This window comes from Hemicordylus capensis, chromosome 3 (genome assembly GCF_027244095.1).
Source record: "Hemicordylus capensis ecotype Gifberg chromosome 3, rHemCap1.1.pri, whole genome shotgun sequence".
Taxonomy (NCBI): Eukaryota; Metazoa; Chordata; class Lepidosauria; order Squamata; family Cordylidae; genus Hemicordylus; species Hemicordylus capensis.
This window is the reverse complement of record NC_069659.1, coordinates 311,552,844-311,572,744: the sequence shown is the minus strand read 5'-3', so window position 1 is coordinate 311,572,744 and position 19,901 is coordinate 311,552,844. Positions and strand designations below refer to the sequence as shown.

The 19,901-nt window shown below is 47.1% G+C and overlaps 1 protein-coding gene across 2 annotated transcripts in view; it reads right to left on the bottom strand.

The window, feature by feature from the left end:
* Window positions 1–19,901, bottom strand: part of COL4A3 (collagen type IV alpha 3 chain) — a 131,145-nt gene that overhangs the window by 24,949 nt on the left and 86,295 nt on the right. For both annotated transcript variants that reach the window (XR_008318988.1, XM_053306706.1), the window contains exons 37-41: window positions 19,439–19,578; window positions 19,220–19,346; window positions 9,880–9,960; window positions 6,365–6,463; window positions 904–954 (exon numbers count right to left, since the gene is read on the bottom strand). Coding sequence is in view for 1 of the 2 variants with exons in the window: in XM_053306706.1 (XP_053162681.1) it covers window positions 904–954; window positions 6,365–6,463; window positions 9,880–9,960; window positions 19,220–19,346; window positions 19,439–19,578 (498 nt within the window). In the remaining variant the exon portion in view is untranslated. The remainder of the gene's footprint in view (window positions 1–903; window positions 955–6,364; window positions 6,464–9,879; window positions 9,961–19,219; window positions 19,347–19,438; window positions 19,579–19,901) is intronic.

Sequence of the window (19,901 nt, the reverse complement as noted above, 5' to 3'; positions counted from 1 at the left end):
TGGAAGGGCTTTCCTGGCCACATGAGTATGAAGGTAATAATTTAGAAACGCAGCTGTCAGGATCTGCCACCAGCTACAGCTGATAAGTGAAGACCTGATCACCAGATGAGGACATCACTACAGGCACCAGTATAAACCAGAACTGGATGGAAACTGGGTATTCCAAGGATCTCCTGAGACAGACCATATCCAAGGATGATGGCCCAACCAGGAAATCTGCTGAACAGGATTCATTCCACTATTTAGATCTCCATGGTCATCACAAGGATCTCAAGAGCAGAGGTGGTAATAAGCCCAAACTGAAACTTGTTCTCATAGTGAAGCATTTACTTGGCAACATGAAGAATCCCCATTCCAGGGTCCTGCTCAGGAATTCTTAAGAAGAATCCTGGCCTTAAGCACAGTCAGGATCCGGGTCCCTCTAGTATGTATGGGGCAGCATAGAAGCCTGGGGCAGCCCTTCATGCTGCCTGGAAGCTGATAATTTGGACAAGCTCCAAAATTCTCCCTGCCCCCTGGATCGCTCTCCTACTACTCAGTCCTTGTCTTTTGACATGGAATCTTGCTGACACGGCTGGATATCCCTCGGCCCTGCTTGGAATACTGTGAAAGGGACACTAAACACTTTGCACCAATTGTAGCAGCCTGGCAGTTAACACACAAACCAAAGAAGAAGAAATATTTGGAAGTAACCTTGCTTACTTGCATGGAATTCAGTAGAATTAAATTTATTTTAAGACATAAAACCTTAACAAATAGGACTTAGCTCCCGACATAAGGCATATTCTTCAAAACCATTCTTGGACCAGTCAGTAAACTGTGAAACTGAATTTATTATTCTGCTTCAATGAAAAAAATATACAGAAATAGTGTCTAGAATAAAAAAATAAAATAATACATTACCTTTAGGACCAGGGATACCTTGAGGACCAGGAACTGGCTGCCCGGGAGAACCTGTACCATAATATGTATATTAAACTCAAAACCGCTTTTGAATCAATCAAATCTATCTTAGATTATAGCACTATAATATAGCTAATTTAGTTAGCATCTGTGCTCAGTTGCAGTCAAGAAAAAGAAATGACATAACATAATATGTTTGATACACTTTAGTCCGAACAATTCATATTTTATGAATTCATTCAGATTCTAGTATACATAGAAATATATTGGTACAAATAAATCCCAATTTTTCTACTTCATTTTGCATTTATTATCAGCTGCTTTGGGGATTTTATTATGAAATGACAGGGTGATGATAATAATAGCCAATATCCAAAAAAATATTGTGTGAGCTGAATAATGTTTGGTGCACACAACAGTGAAGGGGCATTTTTAATATTATGCAGCCCTATGTGCCTCCCTAAAACATGTCTCCAGGGCTCGTGCAACCTGCAAGGACATATTTTAGGAGTTACTGTCATTTCATATTTTGGGATTGGTGAAGTCACCCTTCCCTCATTGTGCACATGAAATGCTATTCAGTGCATGTACCTTTCATCTGGATGTCGGTTAATAATGATGATGAAAACAACAACTACAACAATGTGTAACAATTAACAAAATGAAAAATTATATATCCATATCATGAAACGAAATAAGAAAAAAAACCTGCCCAAAACAAGAGGCAGTTAAAAACAAAAGGTACAACAAATGCTCAGTGCTGTTGATCACTTTTGTCCCATTGAGTTCAATTAAATGTATGGCCCTGTTCGGACATAGTGTCAAACCATGGGTAGACAAAACTGTGGTTAATCTGTTAAGCCTAGAATCATACCACAGATGACTGATTAACTGCAGTTTGGCAACTTCCGGCTTCTGGACAGAGGAACCCCTTCCTCCTCCTATTCCGCCCAGCCTGCAACCCAGAAAGCTCTGTTCCACTCACGTCACTAGACTGTGGGCAAGGCATCAGCACATTACTAAAGCAGAAACTATTGGCTATGAAGTTAGAGAGGGCATGCTCAGCGCAATTGTGCCTCTTCACCATTGATCTCCCTCCTCTGGCAGGGCAAAGACATTTTAATGCTTTTCTCACACCACTTGCACCACTGCCTTTGCAAAAATTTCCCAAGCTAAACACTCATGCACACACAAAATTATTGATATCCCAGGATGGCAAGGGGGTCTTGGGTGAGAGATACAGAACAGCAACTGAAAAATTGTGGTGATGGGGTGATGGGCTGGTGGCTGGGAGAAGGGACGGTCCACCAGAAAACTGATGCCGTGTCATATCCACACAGCTGCTCCCACAGCCTAGGGGAGATCTTATGCAAATGAATTGCAGCTGGTGTTTCTGGGAGCTGTTACCTGCCTGGAAAGGCAGCACCTGGAGAAGCCATGTGTAGATGTACATCCTTGCCTTTCTGCAAAGTGGGTTTTTTTTCTTGGGAAGTGTGGATTGCCACAGCATGCTTTGTATGAAGCATGTATGTTCCTTTTGCTGTCATGCTCAGTTTGGGGTAGAAGGTGCTGAAGCTCTTGAACCTGGGGAGGCATGCTGTATTTGCTGCTGATGTGTGAGCCCAGAGGGCATTTGCTCCGCCTGTGGACTCAGGAATGGTAGTTGTAGAGGTGTAAAGGTTGGGGTACCTTGGGTCAGCCCCAGATGTGCTGGCATGTAAGGTGCCTGCATGAGCACCTGTGGCTTGTATAGTTGCTTCTGGTGGGAGGGTGAGTTGGTACCTGCTTGGCCAATTGCACAATTGAACTAGCCATCCTCTCAAGGTAGGCTGTGTAGCATTCAAATTGCCTTTCTGCTACAGCACTGGCGTGCTCCATGGCCCTGACCACTTCCTGCACTGCATGCTCAGAGACTGCTTGGAAGATCCTCCTATCTTCTGTCTGCCTCTGGTATTCACTGTGGTCCAGTTCTTGGAGGAGGGTGCATGTGGCCTGCGAACTCTCCACATTCTGGGCCACAAGGTCCCTTGCAAGCTGCAAACAATCCACATGTTTCCTGCTCCTAAGTTGTGCTACATACTCCACATTGGAGATTGGCCTTCTGGGTGTAGGCACTTTTTCTGGAGCTGCAAGATGAGTAGGTACATCCTCCTGTAGCAGTGGTTACTCAAGGGGAACATAACCTGGTGAACCTGGAGTGAGAAATGTGAAAAAGGAGTAGAAGACTGTTGTTAAGAACCATAGCCTGAACTTGTTTTAAAGTGGTTTGCAAGCACCATACTAAGCGTGTTTGGAGGAATGCCTCCATAGACCACATGATTATTCTTAATAAGATTCTCTAGGAGCTGCAAAGAGTGTTTGCATCTACTCCCTCCTTCCTTCTTACATGACTTCTGTGAACCGTATACGTCCTAAAGGTGGAATCATCTTTCAATTTTTTAAAAAATTAGTTATCACTCTGAAACTCAAGATCCCTGATTTTGACTCAAGTTGTTCCTTGCATATTAAGGGGAGGCCTAGAAGAACTGGGCTCTTTCAATGTTGCTTGAGCAGAACTGCCACCATCCCAGGTGCAAAAACCTGTGGTCAAGGCTGATGGGAGCTGTATGTCTACTACTTCTCCCGGGCAAAGGGCGCCCAGACCTGTCCAAAGGTAATATCAAGGTCTACAATTCACACACCATTGCACTTGTTATTAATTGTAACAATGAATGCAAGAATAGTTTGTGGCCAAGATGGATGGTGTGCTAATTGTGCATTACATTCTGTGAAGAATTGGTTGTGAACCACCCAGAGACGTAAGTTTTGGGCGGTATAAAAATATGTTAAATAAATAAATAAAATAAAATCAGATTACTGCTTGGACATCGCTGTTCTTAAAAGCTGTTTTCCCTGAAACTTGTACAGCTTAGGAGGGCAGGCACACTCACCAGGTATGTCTTCTTGGTGCTCTTCTGAAGCGTTGTCTGAACCATCAGCCCCTTCAGTGAGCAAAGGTGTAAGTGGAAAAAGAAAAGTTATTTCGCTGCCCATCCTGGAGAATGCGAGAACAGTTCCTCTGACTGCTGCATGTCCTGTGCTTGTTCCAGGAAACTGCTTCTGCTAAGTGGGGAACCCTGCACATTCTCCTGCTCTACTGGGAGCCTTGGCTGCCATTTTCCACATACTGGGTGGGTGTTAGATGTTTAAGAGCCTCAATTTGTGTCTTGTTGTCCTGCTCCTCAGAGCCTATGAGGTACAGTGCAGACTGAAGTGGCTGTCCCTGGGCATCCACAACCTGCACAAGCGCAGCTGCACTGCACTCTCTGCCTCCCTGGGAAGCTTCATCATCAGAAGCTTCATGTGTGTTCTCCACGGGAAGGGGAGACCTGCATCACTGGCTTGCCACCCCTGAACGACTTGCAGCCTCTGTGGTCCAAGCGTGTAACACTGACATAGTTGCATGTGGCTCCATGGCCGTGGCTGCTGTGGAACTACCTGGAGGGGAAGAGGAGGCAGTGGTTGATGAGGCAGTGATCAACATAGCTCCCCATGAAAGGACCCTGCTGCTCCCTGGGATGGTGGTTGGCAGTGCCATCCGGCTAGCCCTTTGCCTCTTCTGTGGGATGGGGTGTCCACTCTCAGCTGTGCTCACAGGTCCTGATGCAGGAGGACTGATGCCAGCTTGTCATTGTGTGGCATGGTCCTTGGCTCCACTCCTGACATTTTCTTATGCGTGATCGTCTCCTTAAATGTTTTCTTCAGAAACTTCAGTCTTTCCTTGCACTGTGCCTCAGTTTGCTGGAATCCCCTCTGCACCACCTGCCTAGAGATGCAGTTGATTCAGGCCTCGTTCCTGAACTGCTGCTGCAGTTGTGACTGGACATGGTTATTGGTCCACAAACACTCCTGTCTCTGCCTCCATCCACAACATTGCACAAACACTCCTGTTTTCATCCCTAGCCTGGCTGCTTTTCATGGCAATGCCAATCATGGATGGAGAAGCTGTTGCAGAATGCTCAGACTGCATGGCTGGTGGCGATTTTCCAAGTAGACAGAGGAACAGGGAAGTTATAAGTTTATTCGGTCATTGACCAGCAAAAAGGAGCAGGGAATGGGGCGCTACCCTGGTCTCTTCACATGAGGGAAAAGGAGGAGGGATAGGGCCCCTCCTGCAAAACCAGCAGTGTGCAGGAGGGGTGTAGGCATTAACCAAGTCATTAACCACATGCACGCAAAGCAAGCAACATAGTATACAGATGAGATACAGGTCTGGATGGAAATCTCCCACATGAAAATAAAGCTGTCCGCAAGCCCTCATTCTTAAAATGGAAAGATGGGGAAACTGAGGGCGATTGAGATGTGTGTGGTCAGAAATGCGTCCATTTATTTGTGTTACTAGGGCATAATGTGTCTGTTCACAAAGTACTGCAGTGATGATTTGTGGGGAGCTCTCCTGCTGTCCTCGTCTTGTCCTCCCATCCTTTTTTCCCCTTAGGAACATGCGAGGTCCAAAATACACAGGGCAAAGTGGGCTTGCTCCAATGTGGCTCTGTCCGTTTAAATGCATGAACTCTAGGGATGCGGCAGGAGGGATAAGGAGACGACAGAGGGCGGAACATCAGCTCCAAAAGGCAGCCAGCAAAAAAATGGCCTCCCTAGAAATGACACATTTCTGGGCTGTTCTGAGCAGACCCCTGTGTGGTTGCGGGAGAGGCTTCAACACAAAACTCAGGTTATGGTGGCAGCATAACTTGGATGACACAACAGTGCCTTCCAACCTCAGGTCTCAGCTGCGAAACTCACTACAAACTGAGGGTTCAAATTCAGGTTTGGAAGCAAAAATGGAACTGTGGTTGGGTGACAAAACTGCAGCTTCACACATTCAGATGATCACAGACTCCAAACTCTGGCACGGTTACCTCTGGTTTGGCGATATGTCTGAACGAGGCCTATGTCTTCTTTTGATATCAGAACAAGTGAGGTAAATTCAAGTAATTGTTAAACCCTTGACAGTTTTTTTAAAAAATGATATCTAAAAATAACAAATTAACCTTCAACAATGAAATGAACTCTTCATAATGTAAAGATATGGTGCAGAACTGACTTTTCTTTAAAAAAAAAAATCAAAAGAAATTTCCACATTTGATAGATAATGGATCAGAGTACAGAGTTTCTTTTTGGAAAAGACTAGGTAATACTTATTCTGTGTTGTGTATAATTTTGAGATGTTACTTATTATTTATTAAGCATATTCCTATACCTCTCCATACAAAAAAGTCCCTGGGCAGATTGTTACACATGGCTTTATACAAAATCTTTTTAAAAGTCTGTGCTAAAAAGCCATATTAAAACCTGGCACAGTTTTTAACAATGCAACAATTTTGACATAACATGAACTGCATAACAACTTAAACTACTAGCACATATTGTGATAGAATTAATGAAGTTAAAAGTTGAATGAAAGTTATTAATGCAATACCTTGTGCTCCCTTCTCTCCTGGGGAGCCAGGAATACCATCACGTCCTTGATTACCCCTTTCACCTGCTAGTCCATCAACTCCAGGTAACCCAACTGAACCTAAGGATGATAAATCTTATAAATTACTTATTCTCACACCAAGAGTGGTCTAAAAGTAATAAAATAAAATAAAATAAAATAAAATGTGATTGCCACAAACATATGTAAATATCAGCACTAACAAGGAGAGGAAGTTTGCAGAAGACAATAACAAAATTCCCAGTTACATCAGCCTTGATATGTCACAGCCTATCCCTTCTTAATTTCCCCAAATGTTCTTAAGATAACAATTGTACTTTTTATGCTATATTTCATTTCCAGATTTTATCCCATCTTTATCCCATTTTGATAATCTTTCTGTCTTGCCTTGCTTCTACTTCTTAGATGGCTTCTCATTTTTTAAAGTTGAACTTCTCTAGAACTGACTGAGTTTCTTAGTTTCCTCCTTCAGCTACTTCAGTTAATTCTGTTTCCTTAACTCTTGATAATATCTATTTCTCCTGTTCCACATGCTAGGAGTTTGGATGTGATTTTTGATACTTCTCTTTTTCATTGCAGATTCAGGCCCCTCCTAAATCACATCATAATCAACTTTTTAGTATTTCTAAAATATGTTGGGCAGCATCCAGATTAACACTGCCCTTGCCAAATGTCCTGCACGTGAAGTTATTTTTGCCATTTCACCCCCTTCTCCAGAAGCGTAGGAAGGCTGGTGGTGGCCCATGTGTGTGGTCACAGCCGTGGCCCCCTGGCCCCCCTGCATCTGATCTCAGATGTGGGGGCATGGTCTCCTTCCCAAAAGGGACAGCACGGCCCCGTTTGGAAGGGAGATTGGCCCGGGTGCGTAGGGCAGCACAGGGAGAGCCATTCTGGCCATGCTGCTAATGCAGTGCCCCATAAGGGCATGGCCCCATTTGGGAGGGAGATCAATCAGCCCCACTGCATTGGCAGCAAGACCAGGAGCATTTCTCCCTGCCTTTAAGGCAGGGAGAGTCAATTCAGCCATACTGCCAACACAGTGCAGGCCGATTTAGGTTCCAAACGGGGCCACATGGCCCCGTTTGAGACCGAAATAACACCCCCTATGTTTGATGTCAGACGTGGGGGCATGTCTTGGGCCGCACCCAGGTTCTTTGAACCCATTTGCCCAATAGTGGCTCTGCCCCTGCCTTCCCCTCTGCTGACTCTGGTGCCCCCTACCAATATCTATCTATCTAGATCTAGATCTAGATCTTTTGGAGGGCTGGGAAATCAAGAGCAGCAGGGGGGAGAGGGGAGCTTCAGCAAAAATCATTACACATGCAAAACATTCTAATGCAAGGACAACGTTAGTCCAGATCAGGCATCCCCAAAATGCGGCCCTCCAGATGTTGCTGAACTACAACCCCCAGCATACCCAGCCACAATAAATTGTGGCTCGGGATGCTGGGAGTTGTAGTTCAGCAACATCTGGAGGGCCACAGTTTGGGGAAGCCTGGTCCAGATGCTGTCCATTGATTTCTTTCTGAATATACTTTCTGAAGATACTGTTAAACTCTAGTGAGTCCCTTATTTTTTCTATGCTTGAGCACTGCAATGCTTTTTTGTTGGTTTTCCTTTGTCCCATTTAAAACTACTTACATCTATTCTTCATGCCACAGCTGGTCTCATTTATCTTACCTGTCAATATGACCACGTTTTGTCTTATTGTTTTTCTTTACACTGGCTTCCTTTCCCTTATCATGTTCAGTTTTAAATTCTTTTACATCTTTTTAAATGCTTAGATTCCTGTTCCTCCTGTTTATTTTTCTTCTTAAATTCCTTTTCTTTTTTGTCCCAGATCTCTGCATTCTTCTAAAATCAATCTTTTTGGATTAGACCAGGGATTATATCTGTTTTCTGCCTTCATCCATTTTCTTTGGCAGCACCTTATATTTGGAATTCACAATCTCCATCCATTAATATAACTCAGTCCCTTCCACGCCTCAAGACATGTTTATTCTCCTAGGCCTTCTCTAATTTGATGTCTCTCTTCCTCTCCTTACTGTTTAGACAGGCACATGGGGGGTGGGAATTCTTTCAGTTAAATTAAGACTATCTTCATCCACACCTGCCTGAACCTTAAGATTATAACCCACCAAAGACCCACCCCACTTTCTGAAGGTAAGCAAGGGCTGACTGAAGAGAGGGCCTTCTCAGGGGTAGCTCCTACATACAGAATGACCTCCCTAGAGAGGCTCACGTGGTGCCTAACTTTATAACCCTTTGGCATCAGGCAAAGATCTTTTCATTTGCCCAGGTTTCTTGCACATGAGTGAAACTGGTTATAACTGATGGTTTTCTTCTCTCTGATAAATTTTGTTATTTGCTGTACCTTGTAATTCTCTGTAGTTTTAATCCTGGACAACTGGGGAGAATGGGGCTTTACTTTTTTTCATCTCTGGACAGAGCTAAGAAAAAACAAACAAACCTGGGCAGCACCTAGACTAGCTATTAATGACTAATCACCATTGAAACCAATGACAGAAGTTAGCCATGAGAAGTTAGTCCTATCAATTTCAACTAGCTGATCCGGCACAGAGCATCTGCGACCCTAGTTTGCTGCCACCATTTTCTGCCCCCCTCTGCTGCTGCTTTTTTGCCTGCCCACCCCACCACATTCTTCCCCCCGCTCATCTTCTTCCCCATCCACCCCCTGCCCTCCGTCTTCTTCCTTCCCCACCCACCAGCAGTCTGTTTCCCCACTCGCCCCCTGCCCGCCATCTTTGTCCTTCCCCGCCCGCCACTTGCCTCCCGTCTTCTTTGTTCCCTGCCCGCCCCCTGCCCACTGTCTTCTTGTTTTCCCGCCTGCCTGCTGGCTGTCTGTTTCCCTGCCTGCCTGCCGCCACCATTTTTGCCAGCCGGCCAGTTCCATTCACTGCTGGATTTTTGCCTGCTGGCCAGCTACCGCCACCATTTTCTTCCCTCCCACCTGTCCTGTGGCTATCCAGCAGCTCTCCGAACTCTTTGCGAGAGCTGCCACACATAGGATTAGCCACGGGTATGCCTTAGAGAAATATATATAAAGAAGATGGGACTTAGTCATAAATAATATTCTGGATGCTGAATGCTATCAAACCTTGGATAGCTACTGGCAGTGATAGACACTACGGAGCTAGGTGGACCAATAGTTTGACTCAGTATAAGGCAGCTTCATATGCTGATAATTTTAAAAATGACTTTTATTATGGATTTTTTGTATTGTTAGCCACATGGGAAAGTTTTAACTTAACAATGGAATTTTAAAAATCCTGAAATTAATGAATGAATAATATTAGAAATACCAAAGAAACCTTACTGGGAATGGAAGGTATAAAAACACATTCTCATTCAAGTATATGTAAATCCCAGTGAAAAAGATTTTTTTTGTGGGGGATGGGGGGAACCTAGCAGTTTGGTTATTTTTAAAACCACTTAAACTAGAAAATGAATTACAATGAAAGTAACAAGTAACAGACCTGGAGGGCCCCTAATGCCATTTTGTCCTGGTAATCCTTTGCTTCCTTTATCACCATTAACGCCTACACATCCTGGCTGTCCTGTAAAGAGAAGAAAGGATTAATCATTTGCAGGGCATTGCCTAAAGTACCATCCTATGCCATGACCCTCCATGTGGGTAGGCCCTGGAGAGTTTAAAGTGTGGCAGTTGGAGGTGGCTGCTGCTGTTGTGTGGTAGAGCTGTACACAAATGCAATGTTGGCATCAGGTCCAACCTGATCTAATCGACCCCACAAATGTTGATTTGGGGCAGGGCTGGACTGGGGTCACTGAGAGGGCAGTGGAATGTATGTGGGGAGGGTGCCAGGCTTTGAGCAGAATGGGTACTTAAGGGTGGGAATATTCACTGCTGCTGAGTGCGGCAGGGCACAGGGGCGTTCCACAGGTGGGGCGCACCGGGAATATGCTCTGTTGCCCGTGGGCCAGTCCGAGCCTGGTTCGGGGTCCTTTGGATCCTTCTGAATTCTGGAGTCGGAATTAGAGTCAGGATTGGATCAATCTTTTTTTTTCCAAATTCAATTTTTATTAATTTTAACAATAGTAAACAAACATGGACTTCCCGCACACATCTCTTCGTGAATCATCAACTATAAAATTTACCCTTGCTATAATAATAATTCAAAACATAAATTTAAACCCTTACAAACACAGTTAATCTACCCAACCTGCAATTTTTACTAAATTTCAAACCCTGCTGTAAAGTCCATAGCAGGAAAATAGTTCTTTAGATACAACAAAAATGGTTTCCAATCTTCTTTAAAGCATTCTAAATTTTGGTCTCTTATCAATGTTGTAAGTTTTGCCATCTCCGCATATTCCAAAATTTTTATCAGCCAATCTTCTTTTGAAGGCAGTTCATTACTCTTCCATTTCTGTGCATAGGATTGGAGTAACTGGGATACTCACTGTGAACGCAGAAGCAAAGTAACCTAACACCAGAGAATCTCAGGTGATGATGTTACATCACAATCTAAGGCTGTCCCCAGCAGGCAGGTGGGTGGAGGTGAGCTCCTGGGAGGAGAGCTGGTCTTGTGGTAACAAACATGAATTGTCCCCTTTACTAAGCAGCATCTGACCTGGTTTGCATTTGAATGGGAGACTACATGTGAACACTGTAGTCCCCTTAGGTGCTGCTCCGGGGAATCTTGCATGCAGAAGGTTCCAAGTTCCCTCCCTGGCTTCTCCATGATAGGGCTGAGAGAGATTCCTGCCTGCAATCTGAAGCCGCTGCCAATCTGTATAGACAAGACTGAGCTAGATAGGAACATAGGAAGCTGCCATATACTGAGTCAAACCACTGGTCTATCTAGCTCAGCATTATCTTCACATACTGACAGTGGCTTCTCCAAGGTTGCAGACAGGAATATCTCTCAGCCCTATCTTGGAGAAGCCAGAGAGGGAACTTGGAACCTTCTGCTCTTCCCAGAGCAGCTCCATCCCCTAAGGGAAATATCTTACAGTGCTCAGACTTCTAGTCTCCCTTTCATATGCAAGCAGGGCGGACCCTGCTTAGCTAAGGGGACAAGTCATGCTTGCTACCACAAGACCAAATGGTCTGATTCGGTAGAAGGCAGCTTCCTATGTAAGGGGAAGTGTTTATCACCAGAGAATGAGAAACCAAGAAATTGGCTACTTTTAGTAAACAATGGGCTGAAAAACTTTACAAAACTTTAAAAAAGGAGATATGCATGGACAGGCAGATGATGGGGTTTTATTCCCCAGCTGTGATCAATTAAAAGAAGAAGAAAGAACAGATTTTCATTGCCATTTGGAACTCTGGAAAGCTCCATTGTTTTCCAAATGGGGTGGAAAAGTCCATTCTGAACTGTGCAAGTTTGGGTTCAGACTCTTTCCAAACTCCTCAATGTGGGTAAAATTGGACCACTTCTGATTTTACCAATCCGATTTTATACTCCCTTATTTTGTAGTTTCAGCCACGGCAAGGGTGTCAGCAGCACTCCTCTCAGCAGCAGAGTGGCTGAAGGAGCCAGCTTGATTCCCATTGTACTAGACACCAATGTAGAATCACTTCCGAGTAGAGAGCAGCACCACTGCTACCGCTGCTGCCACCATTGCCCTGTAGGCCCACCAGGGGCCACCCAAATAGGGGCTCATCTGGTGAATTTAGTTTAGGGTTGCCAAATGTCCCACACTGTGCAGGATGTCCCGACTTCCAGTGGGGAACTGCTCGTCCCGTTCGGGATGAGCTATCTCCTGCTTTATTTTATTTTATTTACTTTTAAAGCAGCTGCTGTGTGGTGGCTACAGCGGAGCAGGGAGGACAGCAGCGACTCAGCGAGAGCTCCTCCTGCCTCCCAACTAGGTGAGGGTTGCAGGCACATGCAGGCTGCTGCTCTTGGGGCAGGCACACATGCTCAGAAACCAGAAATTGGCCCGGATCGCCTCATTTGGGGGAGGAAGGAGGGTCGGGTAGGGACTCTTCGCCGCCTTCTCCCAAGCCCCGCCTGTAGTGCCTTGCCTTCAGTGCACCTGCCCTGAGCAGCAGCCTGTGTGTGCCTACAGACTTCACCTGGGTGGGAGGCGGGAGGAGCTCTCTCTGCCATGCTCCTTTGCTCTGCCGATGCCACTCAGCAGGAGGAGCAGCCGCCAGCCACCATCTGGACCTGGTGACCACCTCCAGGTAAATACACATGGCGGCTACCACCTGGGGGTGGGGCAGTGAATGCAAGTCCTGCCCCTAGATGCCCCCCCAGCCCCCACCCTTGGTGTTCCAATTTTCGCCAACACAATGTTGGCAACCCTAGTTTAGTTACCTGACACTGTTAGTGAGCAGTGGCGGTGCTCCTCTCAGTACCAGTGTGGCTCGAAGCATCATTTTAATTTCCCTACAATGCCCTGGCCTATGATGCAGCATTGTTAGAAAGGATTCTGAGGCCCCAGTGGCAGTGCAGGCATCAGTGGTGACCCCAGCATTTGCCCAAGAATGTCATGAACTGACACTGGACATCAGTAGAGGGGGAAGGGGACATTTATATGTGTCCCCCCCACAAGAGAACTCAAAAATGGCATTAAAACAGCATCATATTAAAAACAATAAAAACAGTAAATATAGAACAAAATCAGAGGAGAGCAGTAAAATCGGCACACCTAAGAGCCAGCAAAAATTTGAACTATAAAAAGCAGCAGCATTAGCTTTAGTTATTATCTTATAGATTTAAATCAGTTATGGATTTGATATTATTTGCATGGTATATATGTAAACTGGTTAAATAAATGGTCCAAAATGTTTGAACCATTTAACAAATTACTTCTGAAAATTAGTATATGAACCAAAATGGAACGGTACAGTTAAATAATAACACACCTGAACCAGAACTGAATCCTAATTTGTAAAGGGTTGATTCGCTGGAAAGGGGGTGGAATGTACATGCACACAATCCTCATAATGTGGTGAGTGGGGCCAACAGACAGTATCACCCAAAATGGACCATAGCCAGTTTGTCTAGTGGTTAGGCTATTTGACTAGGAGCAGAGATAGGAGCATTGGGCACTCACTGTGAAGGCTTCTTCTGGCTGCTTGTGTTGAGGACATCTCATGTGGGGTATCCTCCCTGCATGCTCCAGAGGCAGTACAAACAATCTAAGCAGAGCCTTTAAAAGGCAGGAGAGGATAGTCCCTCCCAGTTCTGTTTGATCAAGCCGAGCTTCTAGAAAGAAAGTAAAAAGAACGCCCCAGGAGAAAAAACAACAGGTAAACAAGGAAGAGAAAATGTAGACCAGTAGCTATGGATGCTCAAGGGTGGGCTGAGATGTCCTCGACAGCAGCAGCCAGAAGAAGCCTTCACGGTGAGTGACCAATGCTTCTTTCTTGGCTGCTGGGTGAAGACATCTCACATGGGACATGCCACAGCTGGAGACCCAGTGTAACCAGTTACTGGGGCGGAAGGACTTATTGCAGGACTCATCTGCCAAAGGCGGCTTGGGCAGACTGGAAGAGATCCAACTTGTAGTGCCTTGTGAAGGTGGAAGGTGAAGACCATGTGGAGGCTCTGCAGACTTCATCCAGGGAGTCATTGGTGGAAAAGGCTGCAGATGTGGCGGCTGAACGGGTGGAGTGGGTGGTGAGTCACAGAGGAGGCAGGAGATGCTGAACTCATAAACCAAGGCAATGCACGCTTTGATCCAATGGTCCAAGGTAGCGGAAGACACAGGTCGGCCCATGGTGGCTGGCAGAAAGGAGACAAAAAGGGACTCCATTGACCTGAAGGCGACCGTCCTGGAAATATAAGTCCTCAGGCAACACCGTACGTCGAGTTTGTGCCACTGTTTCCCCCTTTGTGTCGAAGGTCTGGGACAGAAGGAAAGAAGTACAACATCTTGGGATCTGTGGAAGACCGAAGGAATTTTTGTGAGAAACAACGGGTTGGGGATCAGTCGAACAGAGTTGTGGGAGAAAACGGAGAGTTGAGCATTAGTGGAGAGAGCCCTGAGTTCCAAAATCCTCCTGGCAGAAGTGATGGCAACGAAAAAGATGAGCTTGAAGGAAAGTATCCACACTGGGATGAACTTTATGGGCTCGAACAGGGGAGCATGAAGGACTTGAAGAACCTTGTGGAGTTCCCAGGAGGGAAACCTGTGGACTACTGGAGGAGAAGACAGCGTGGCGTCCCACAGGAAGTGGCATAGATGTAATTGAGACTGGGTGTTTCTAATTGCAGACAGAGCAAGAAGAGGCAGTAGGGCAGCTGCACGTCGTTTAATAGTATTCGCCTTGAGGCCCTTATCCAGGATGTCCTGCAGGAAATGGAGAAGTTGAGGAATCCCACAACTGTGTGAGGTTGTATTGTGCTGGTGGAACCAGCAAAGGAAGACTCTCCAGGTAGTCTGGTAGATGTGATTAGTTGAAGCCCACTGGGAGGCAAGGATCATGTCCAGGACCCTGGAAGTGTAACCGTGATTGCTCAGGCAGTTGTGCTCAGTTGCCAGGTGGCAAGCCTGAAACAAGTTGGATTGTGGTGAAGTATCGGGCCCTGGCTGAGTATATCTGGGAGCGGGGGCAGGAACCAAGGTCCCACCATGGTGAGATGGAGGATTTCTGGAAACCAGGGACACCTTGGCCAGAATGGAGCCACGAGGATCACCTGTGCGCGGAGCAGGCGGATGTGGTGGAGCAGACAGCTCAGGAGTGGCACTGGGGGAAGGCGCAAAGGAGTTCCTTTGGCCATGGGGATGACAGAGAGTCCACCACCTCTGCTGAGGTTTAGGGGAAGCAGGAGAAGAAATCTATGGAGCTGAGAGTTGGATCGGGAGGCAAATAGGTCCACTGTTGGCCGGCCTAGGCAGAAGGTGAGTTGTTGGAACACCTGAGCCAATCCACCTGGGTGTTCAGAGAACTGCTGACGTGATGGGCTAAGACAGGAGGAAGACTGCTTCAGCATTTAAGGACCTGAATCGAGTGCCGCCTTGGTGGTTGATGTGGGCCTTGGCTGTGGTGTTGTCCATCCAGACAAGAAAGGTTGGTGAAGGATCCTTTCCTAGAAGGCCAGGAGGGCAAGACAAATATAGCTCAAAGCTCCAGCCAGTTTATGCTGTGCTTTGCTTCCAGGGGGGACCATGTGCCCTGGGTTGAGAGGTTGAGGCACTGGGCTCCCCAGCCCAAGAGACTGGCATCCATTGTAATGATGGTGCAGGGCAGGTCCAAAAAGGAACTTTCCATGTTCAGGTGGGAGTCCTAGAGCCACCAATCCAGGGAGACTCTAATGGAAGATGAGAGCTTTATCTGCATGTGGCTCTTCTGAGCAATGGCCAGTGATGAGGGAGAAGGAACCATTGCAGGGAACGAAGGTGGAAGTGAGCCCAGGGGGAAACTTCCAGCAAGGAAATCATCAGACCCAGAAGTTGGGCCAGAGAGAACAGCAGGACCGATTGCAGGCGTAGCACTTGGTGAATTAGAGACTGGAGCTTGGTCATCCTGTCCTGAAGAAGGAAGAGACGGTCGGCCAGGGTGTCTATGATGATGCTGAAGTGTAGCATCTTGGTGGTGGAAGTCAGGTTGCTCTTGGCTAGATTGACAAGGAAACTGTGGGAGGTGAGAATTGAAAGTGTTGACCCAAGGTCCCTCCTAGCCAAAGTGAGAGAGGGTGACTGGACCAGGAGATCGTCCAGTTAGGCAAAGATTCTGATCTTTTGAAGATGCATGTAGGCCACCAGGGGTGGGAGGGTCTTAATGAAGATTCGAGGCACAGAGGAGAGACCAAATGGGAAGGCTATGTACTGACAGTGTAGGCCGTTGTATGTGAAACAAAGCAGGTGACGGTGGTCAAGGTGGGTGAGAATATGTAGATAGGCCTCTGTGAGGTCTACTGATGCCAGGAAGTCCCTGTGGTGCAGGGCTTCCAAGATGGAACGGATTGTTTCCATGCAAAATTTGTGATGTTCTGGAGGGACCTGTTCTATGGTGGAGATGTCAAGGAGGTGCAGAATCACCTGTAGGAGAGCTGAGTGTTTCTGAGGACATCTGGAACGAGGAGTTGGGAGGAAGCGGTCTCTGGGAGGGGAGATCAACTCTATCCTGCAACTGTGCTGGACAGTGTCCAGTACCCACCTGTCCGAGATGGAGGCTTCCCAGGCATGAAAGTAGTGAGACAAGGTGCCCCCCCCCCCGTTCTGGGACGGTGAGTCAGGAAGCTTGGCGAGCTTTGGGCAGCTGTCCGAACTGTTTGTTGGAGGTCTTTCGCGGGTTGAAATGTTGACGATTCCACTGGGGGCGAGATGCCCTGGAGTCTCGGTCCCTAGGCTTGAAGTTTGGGCAAAAGGAATGAAAGGGTTAGAACTGTTTATGGGGATGGTGCTTCTTGAGAAAGGAGGAGGGGAGGGCCTTTTTCTTAACTTTGGTCTCGATGAGCACCTCCTAGAGGACCTTGTTGCTAAACAGCTTAGAGGCCATGAAGGGTGCTGTAACTAGGTTCGTCCAGGATGTTTGGTCTACTTGCCAATGCATAAGCCACAGAGTTTGCCTGGCCACAATATTAGTAGCTGTGGCACGCACTGCAAAGCGGATGGAGTCCAGGGTGGCGTCAGCAATGAAGGTTTGTGCTTGTTGGATCTTCCAAATGATTTGTCTCTGATGCGTTGGGTCTAAAGGTGGGGACTGGAGGAGCTCGTCGGACCAGAGCAGGGCCACTCTAGAGATAATGGAAGCATCAGTGGAAGCTTTGATGCAAGTTGAAATGGCGTCTGTATTTTTTCGAAGTTGGGATTCTAGCTTCTTTTCAGTGGGATCTCTAAGGGAAGATTCCCCATCTCTAGTCAGGATGGCTCCTATGGTCAGGGCAGCCACTGGGGCATCGACCGGTGGGGTCTGGAATAAATTGGTTGCCGAGGGAACAAAAGCATACTGTTGAGACACAATGGCAGCAGCCTTTCTGGAAGTGGCAGGTGCCTGCCATTCCTGTTTTACTACTTCAGAAAAGGTTTCTGGGAAAGGAAAAAGAGGTTCATTAGAGGAGGAGGTAGGGAGCACCAGCGATTCCCTGGAGAGAGCAGGGGCATCCTTATGCATGTCTGAATGGAGACCTAGAGTGTAGAGCACCTTGAGGAGTAGTTGGGAGAAATCCTCAGGTGGAAAAAGTCTGTGGGAGGAGTGAGGGGACTCAACCTGTTGACTGTCTCACCACTCACCCTCTTCTCTAGAGTCTAGATCATTGGTGGAGGTAGGAGGAGCCTCGCCTGAGACATTTTGGGGCAGCAGAGGTATTGGGGGGTCCCTCAAAGGCTGCTGGCCACGTAGGACAGGGATCTTGGGAATCATAATCTGAAATGTCTGAAGAACGTGGGTCAACCATCCTATGGCTGCGCTTGGACTGTTTTTTGGACTTTGGGGCCCCTCTTCTGTCTGTTGGACATTTTGTGCCCATGAGACTTCTGAGATCTCCTAGGGCTTCTAGAAGCATCCGAGGAGAAGGAAGGGGAGGTATCATCAGAGGAGACAGACTGAGCTACTTCCTTATGCCTGTGCTTTCTCCCTTGGGGTTGTTTAGGTTTAAGGTACTCCAGGGAGGAGTGTATGGCCTCCACAAACCATGCCTGCCAGGTGATAGGCATGTTGTCGGGTAGGGCGAGGGCTGCTGGGCTGGAAGGTAAAGCAGGTCCCTTGGGGGTAGCAGAGGGGCCAGGGGGTGAGGGGCCAGCTGGCCATGGACTCACCGGTTGCCTGGGCACAGGCGAGGACAGCGCTGGGGTGGTGCCAGAATGGCCTTCCTTCGAGGGAGCAGCTAGCAGCGGAGACAGAGTTCTTGGGATGCTGCTATCTGTGGAAGCTGGCAAGGATGGGAAAAGAGGCAGCAATGATGGGGAAAAGAGGCGGCAAGGCCATCGGGTGGTGCAAGGGTGAGCTGACCTGCAAGCCACACCGGCAGAGGAGCGCTGGAGGAGCCCACTGGAGTGCTGGAAGGAAAGAGGGCGTCCGACTGCAGCAGATCTTGCCTGTTCAGACCGGGGGGGGGGCTAGTGGGGGGAGTTCCATCCAAGGGGAGGGCATCTGGGCCCACAGGGGCAGCGGGCGAGTCCTCCTCCAGGACAATGATGTCAGGAGACAAAGGGCGGAAGCGCTTGTTCGCATGGGTCACGGAAGCTGCCTGGTCATCTCTAGGTCTCTTCACAATTTGGAGGAGCCTTGCCCCCAATCAGGCTCCGGTGCTGGCCGCGCAGGCTTCAGCAATCCCGAGGCTTTGACATGGACCTGCACAGAATGGGTGAGCCATTTTCCCTGTGCAGGCATTTTCCCTTGGGCATGAGGATGTGGAGAATGCCCGTTCTTCTAGGCTCAATAACAGTAAAAAGGCAGAGGAGGGAGAGAATAAAGGTGGGTGGAGGATGGGAAACGGACAAACTAGTTCCTTTTTTTTTTTTTTTTAGGTTTAAAAATGGGTGAGAGGAAAGGGAGGAACAAGAGGCAGGTGCAGAGGACTAAAGAAGGAAAAGGAGAGCTAGAAGCAGCAGCTGAAAAAGCAAATTACCTTCTCTGGAGCAAAGCAGGACAAACTGAACTGTGAGGGGTTACCCTTTCCCGCCTCTTAAAGGCTCTGCCTAGATTGTTTGTCCTGCCTTTGGAGCGTGCATGGAGGATAACCCATGTGAGATGTCCTCACCCAGCAGCCAAGAAACCAAAGTTCAAATCTCTGACCTTGTGCCAGCCATACTATCTCTCAATGAAACTTACCTCACAGTGTTGTCATGATGATAAAATGTGGGGCCAGGGTGAATCTTTTTCACTACTCTGAGTTCTTTGTCAGGGAGGCTGGAATAGAAATGTAACCAATAATAATAACACCACATTACCTGGAATTCCTGGTAAACCAGTATCCCCTCTGTCTCCGGGTTGCCCAGGTTCTCCTAGAAGTCCTGGAGGGCCTGATGATCCACCTTCACCTTTCTTTCCTCTTTCCCCTGGAAGACCTGGACTGCCCTAGCAAGCATTAAAGAAATACATTTTACCTCCATTATAGTAAATATTAAAGACAGTATGGCCCTAGTGAATATATCATCAGCTTTCTATACCTTGGGTCCTGGGTTTCCTGGAGGCCCAAATCCAGGACAAGCTGGTTCTCCTTTATCCCCTGGAATACCAAAAAGGCCACGTGGTCCAGGTATACCTGATGGGCCAGGCAAACCTGAAGAACCCTTTTCACCTTTAGGACCTGCAATGACATAAACATTGCTCTCAAACTGGATATTTTCTACAAACTACAGGACTTAGATTGTTTATTTGGGAACAGAAGGAAAAGAAAAGTAAACCCTCCAAACTAAGCTATGCAGATATTATGCAAGCACTACTGTTACAAGAGCAGCCTTTTCAGGGGCTACAAGCTGCACCCGTCTATATGATTTGAAACTGCAGGCTTACGATCTCCATCTTGGCTTCCTCAACTTGTGGGACTGTGAGCCCTCCACATGCCCATATTTGGCAAACTCTCAGTTAGTCTCTTAGCATGGGGCCATTTTACCCCAGGTCAAGTATGAC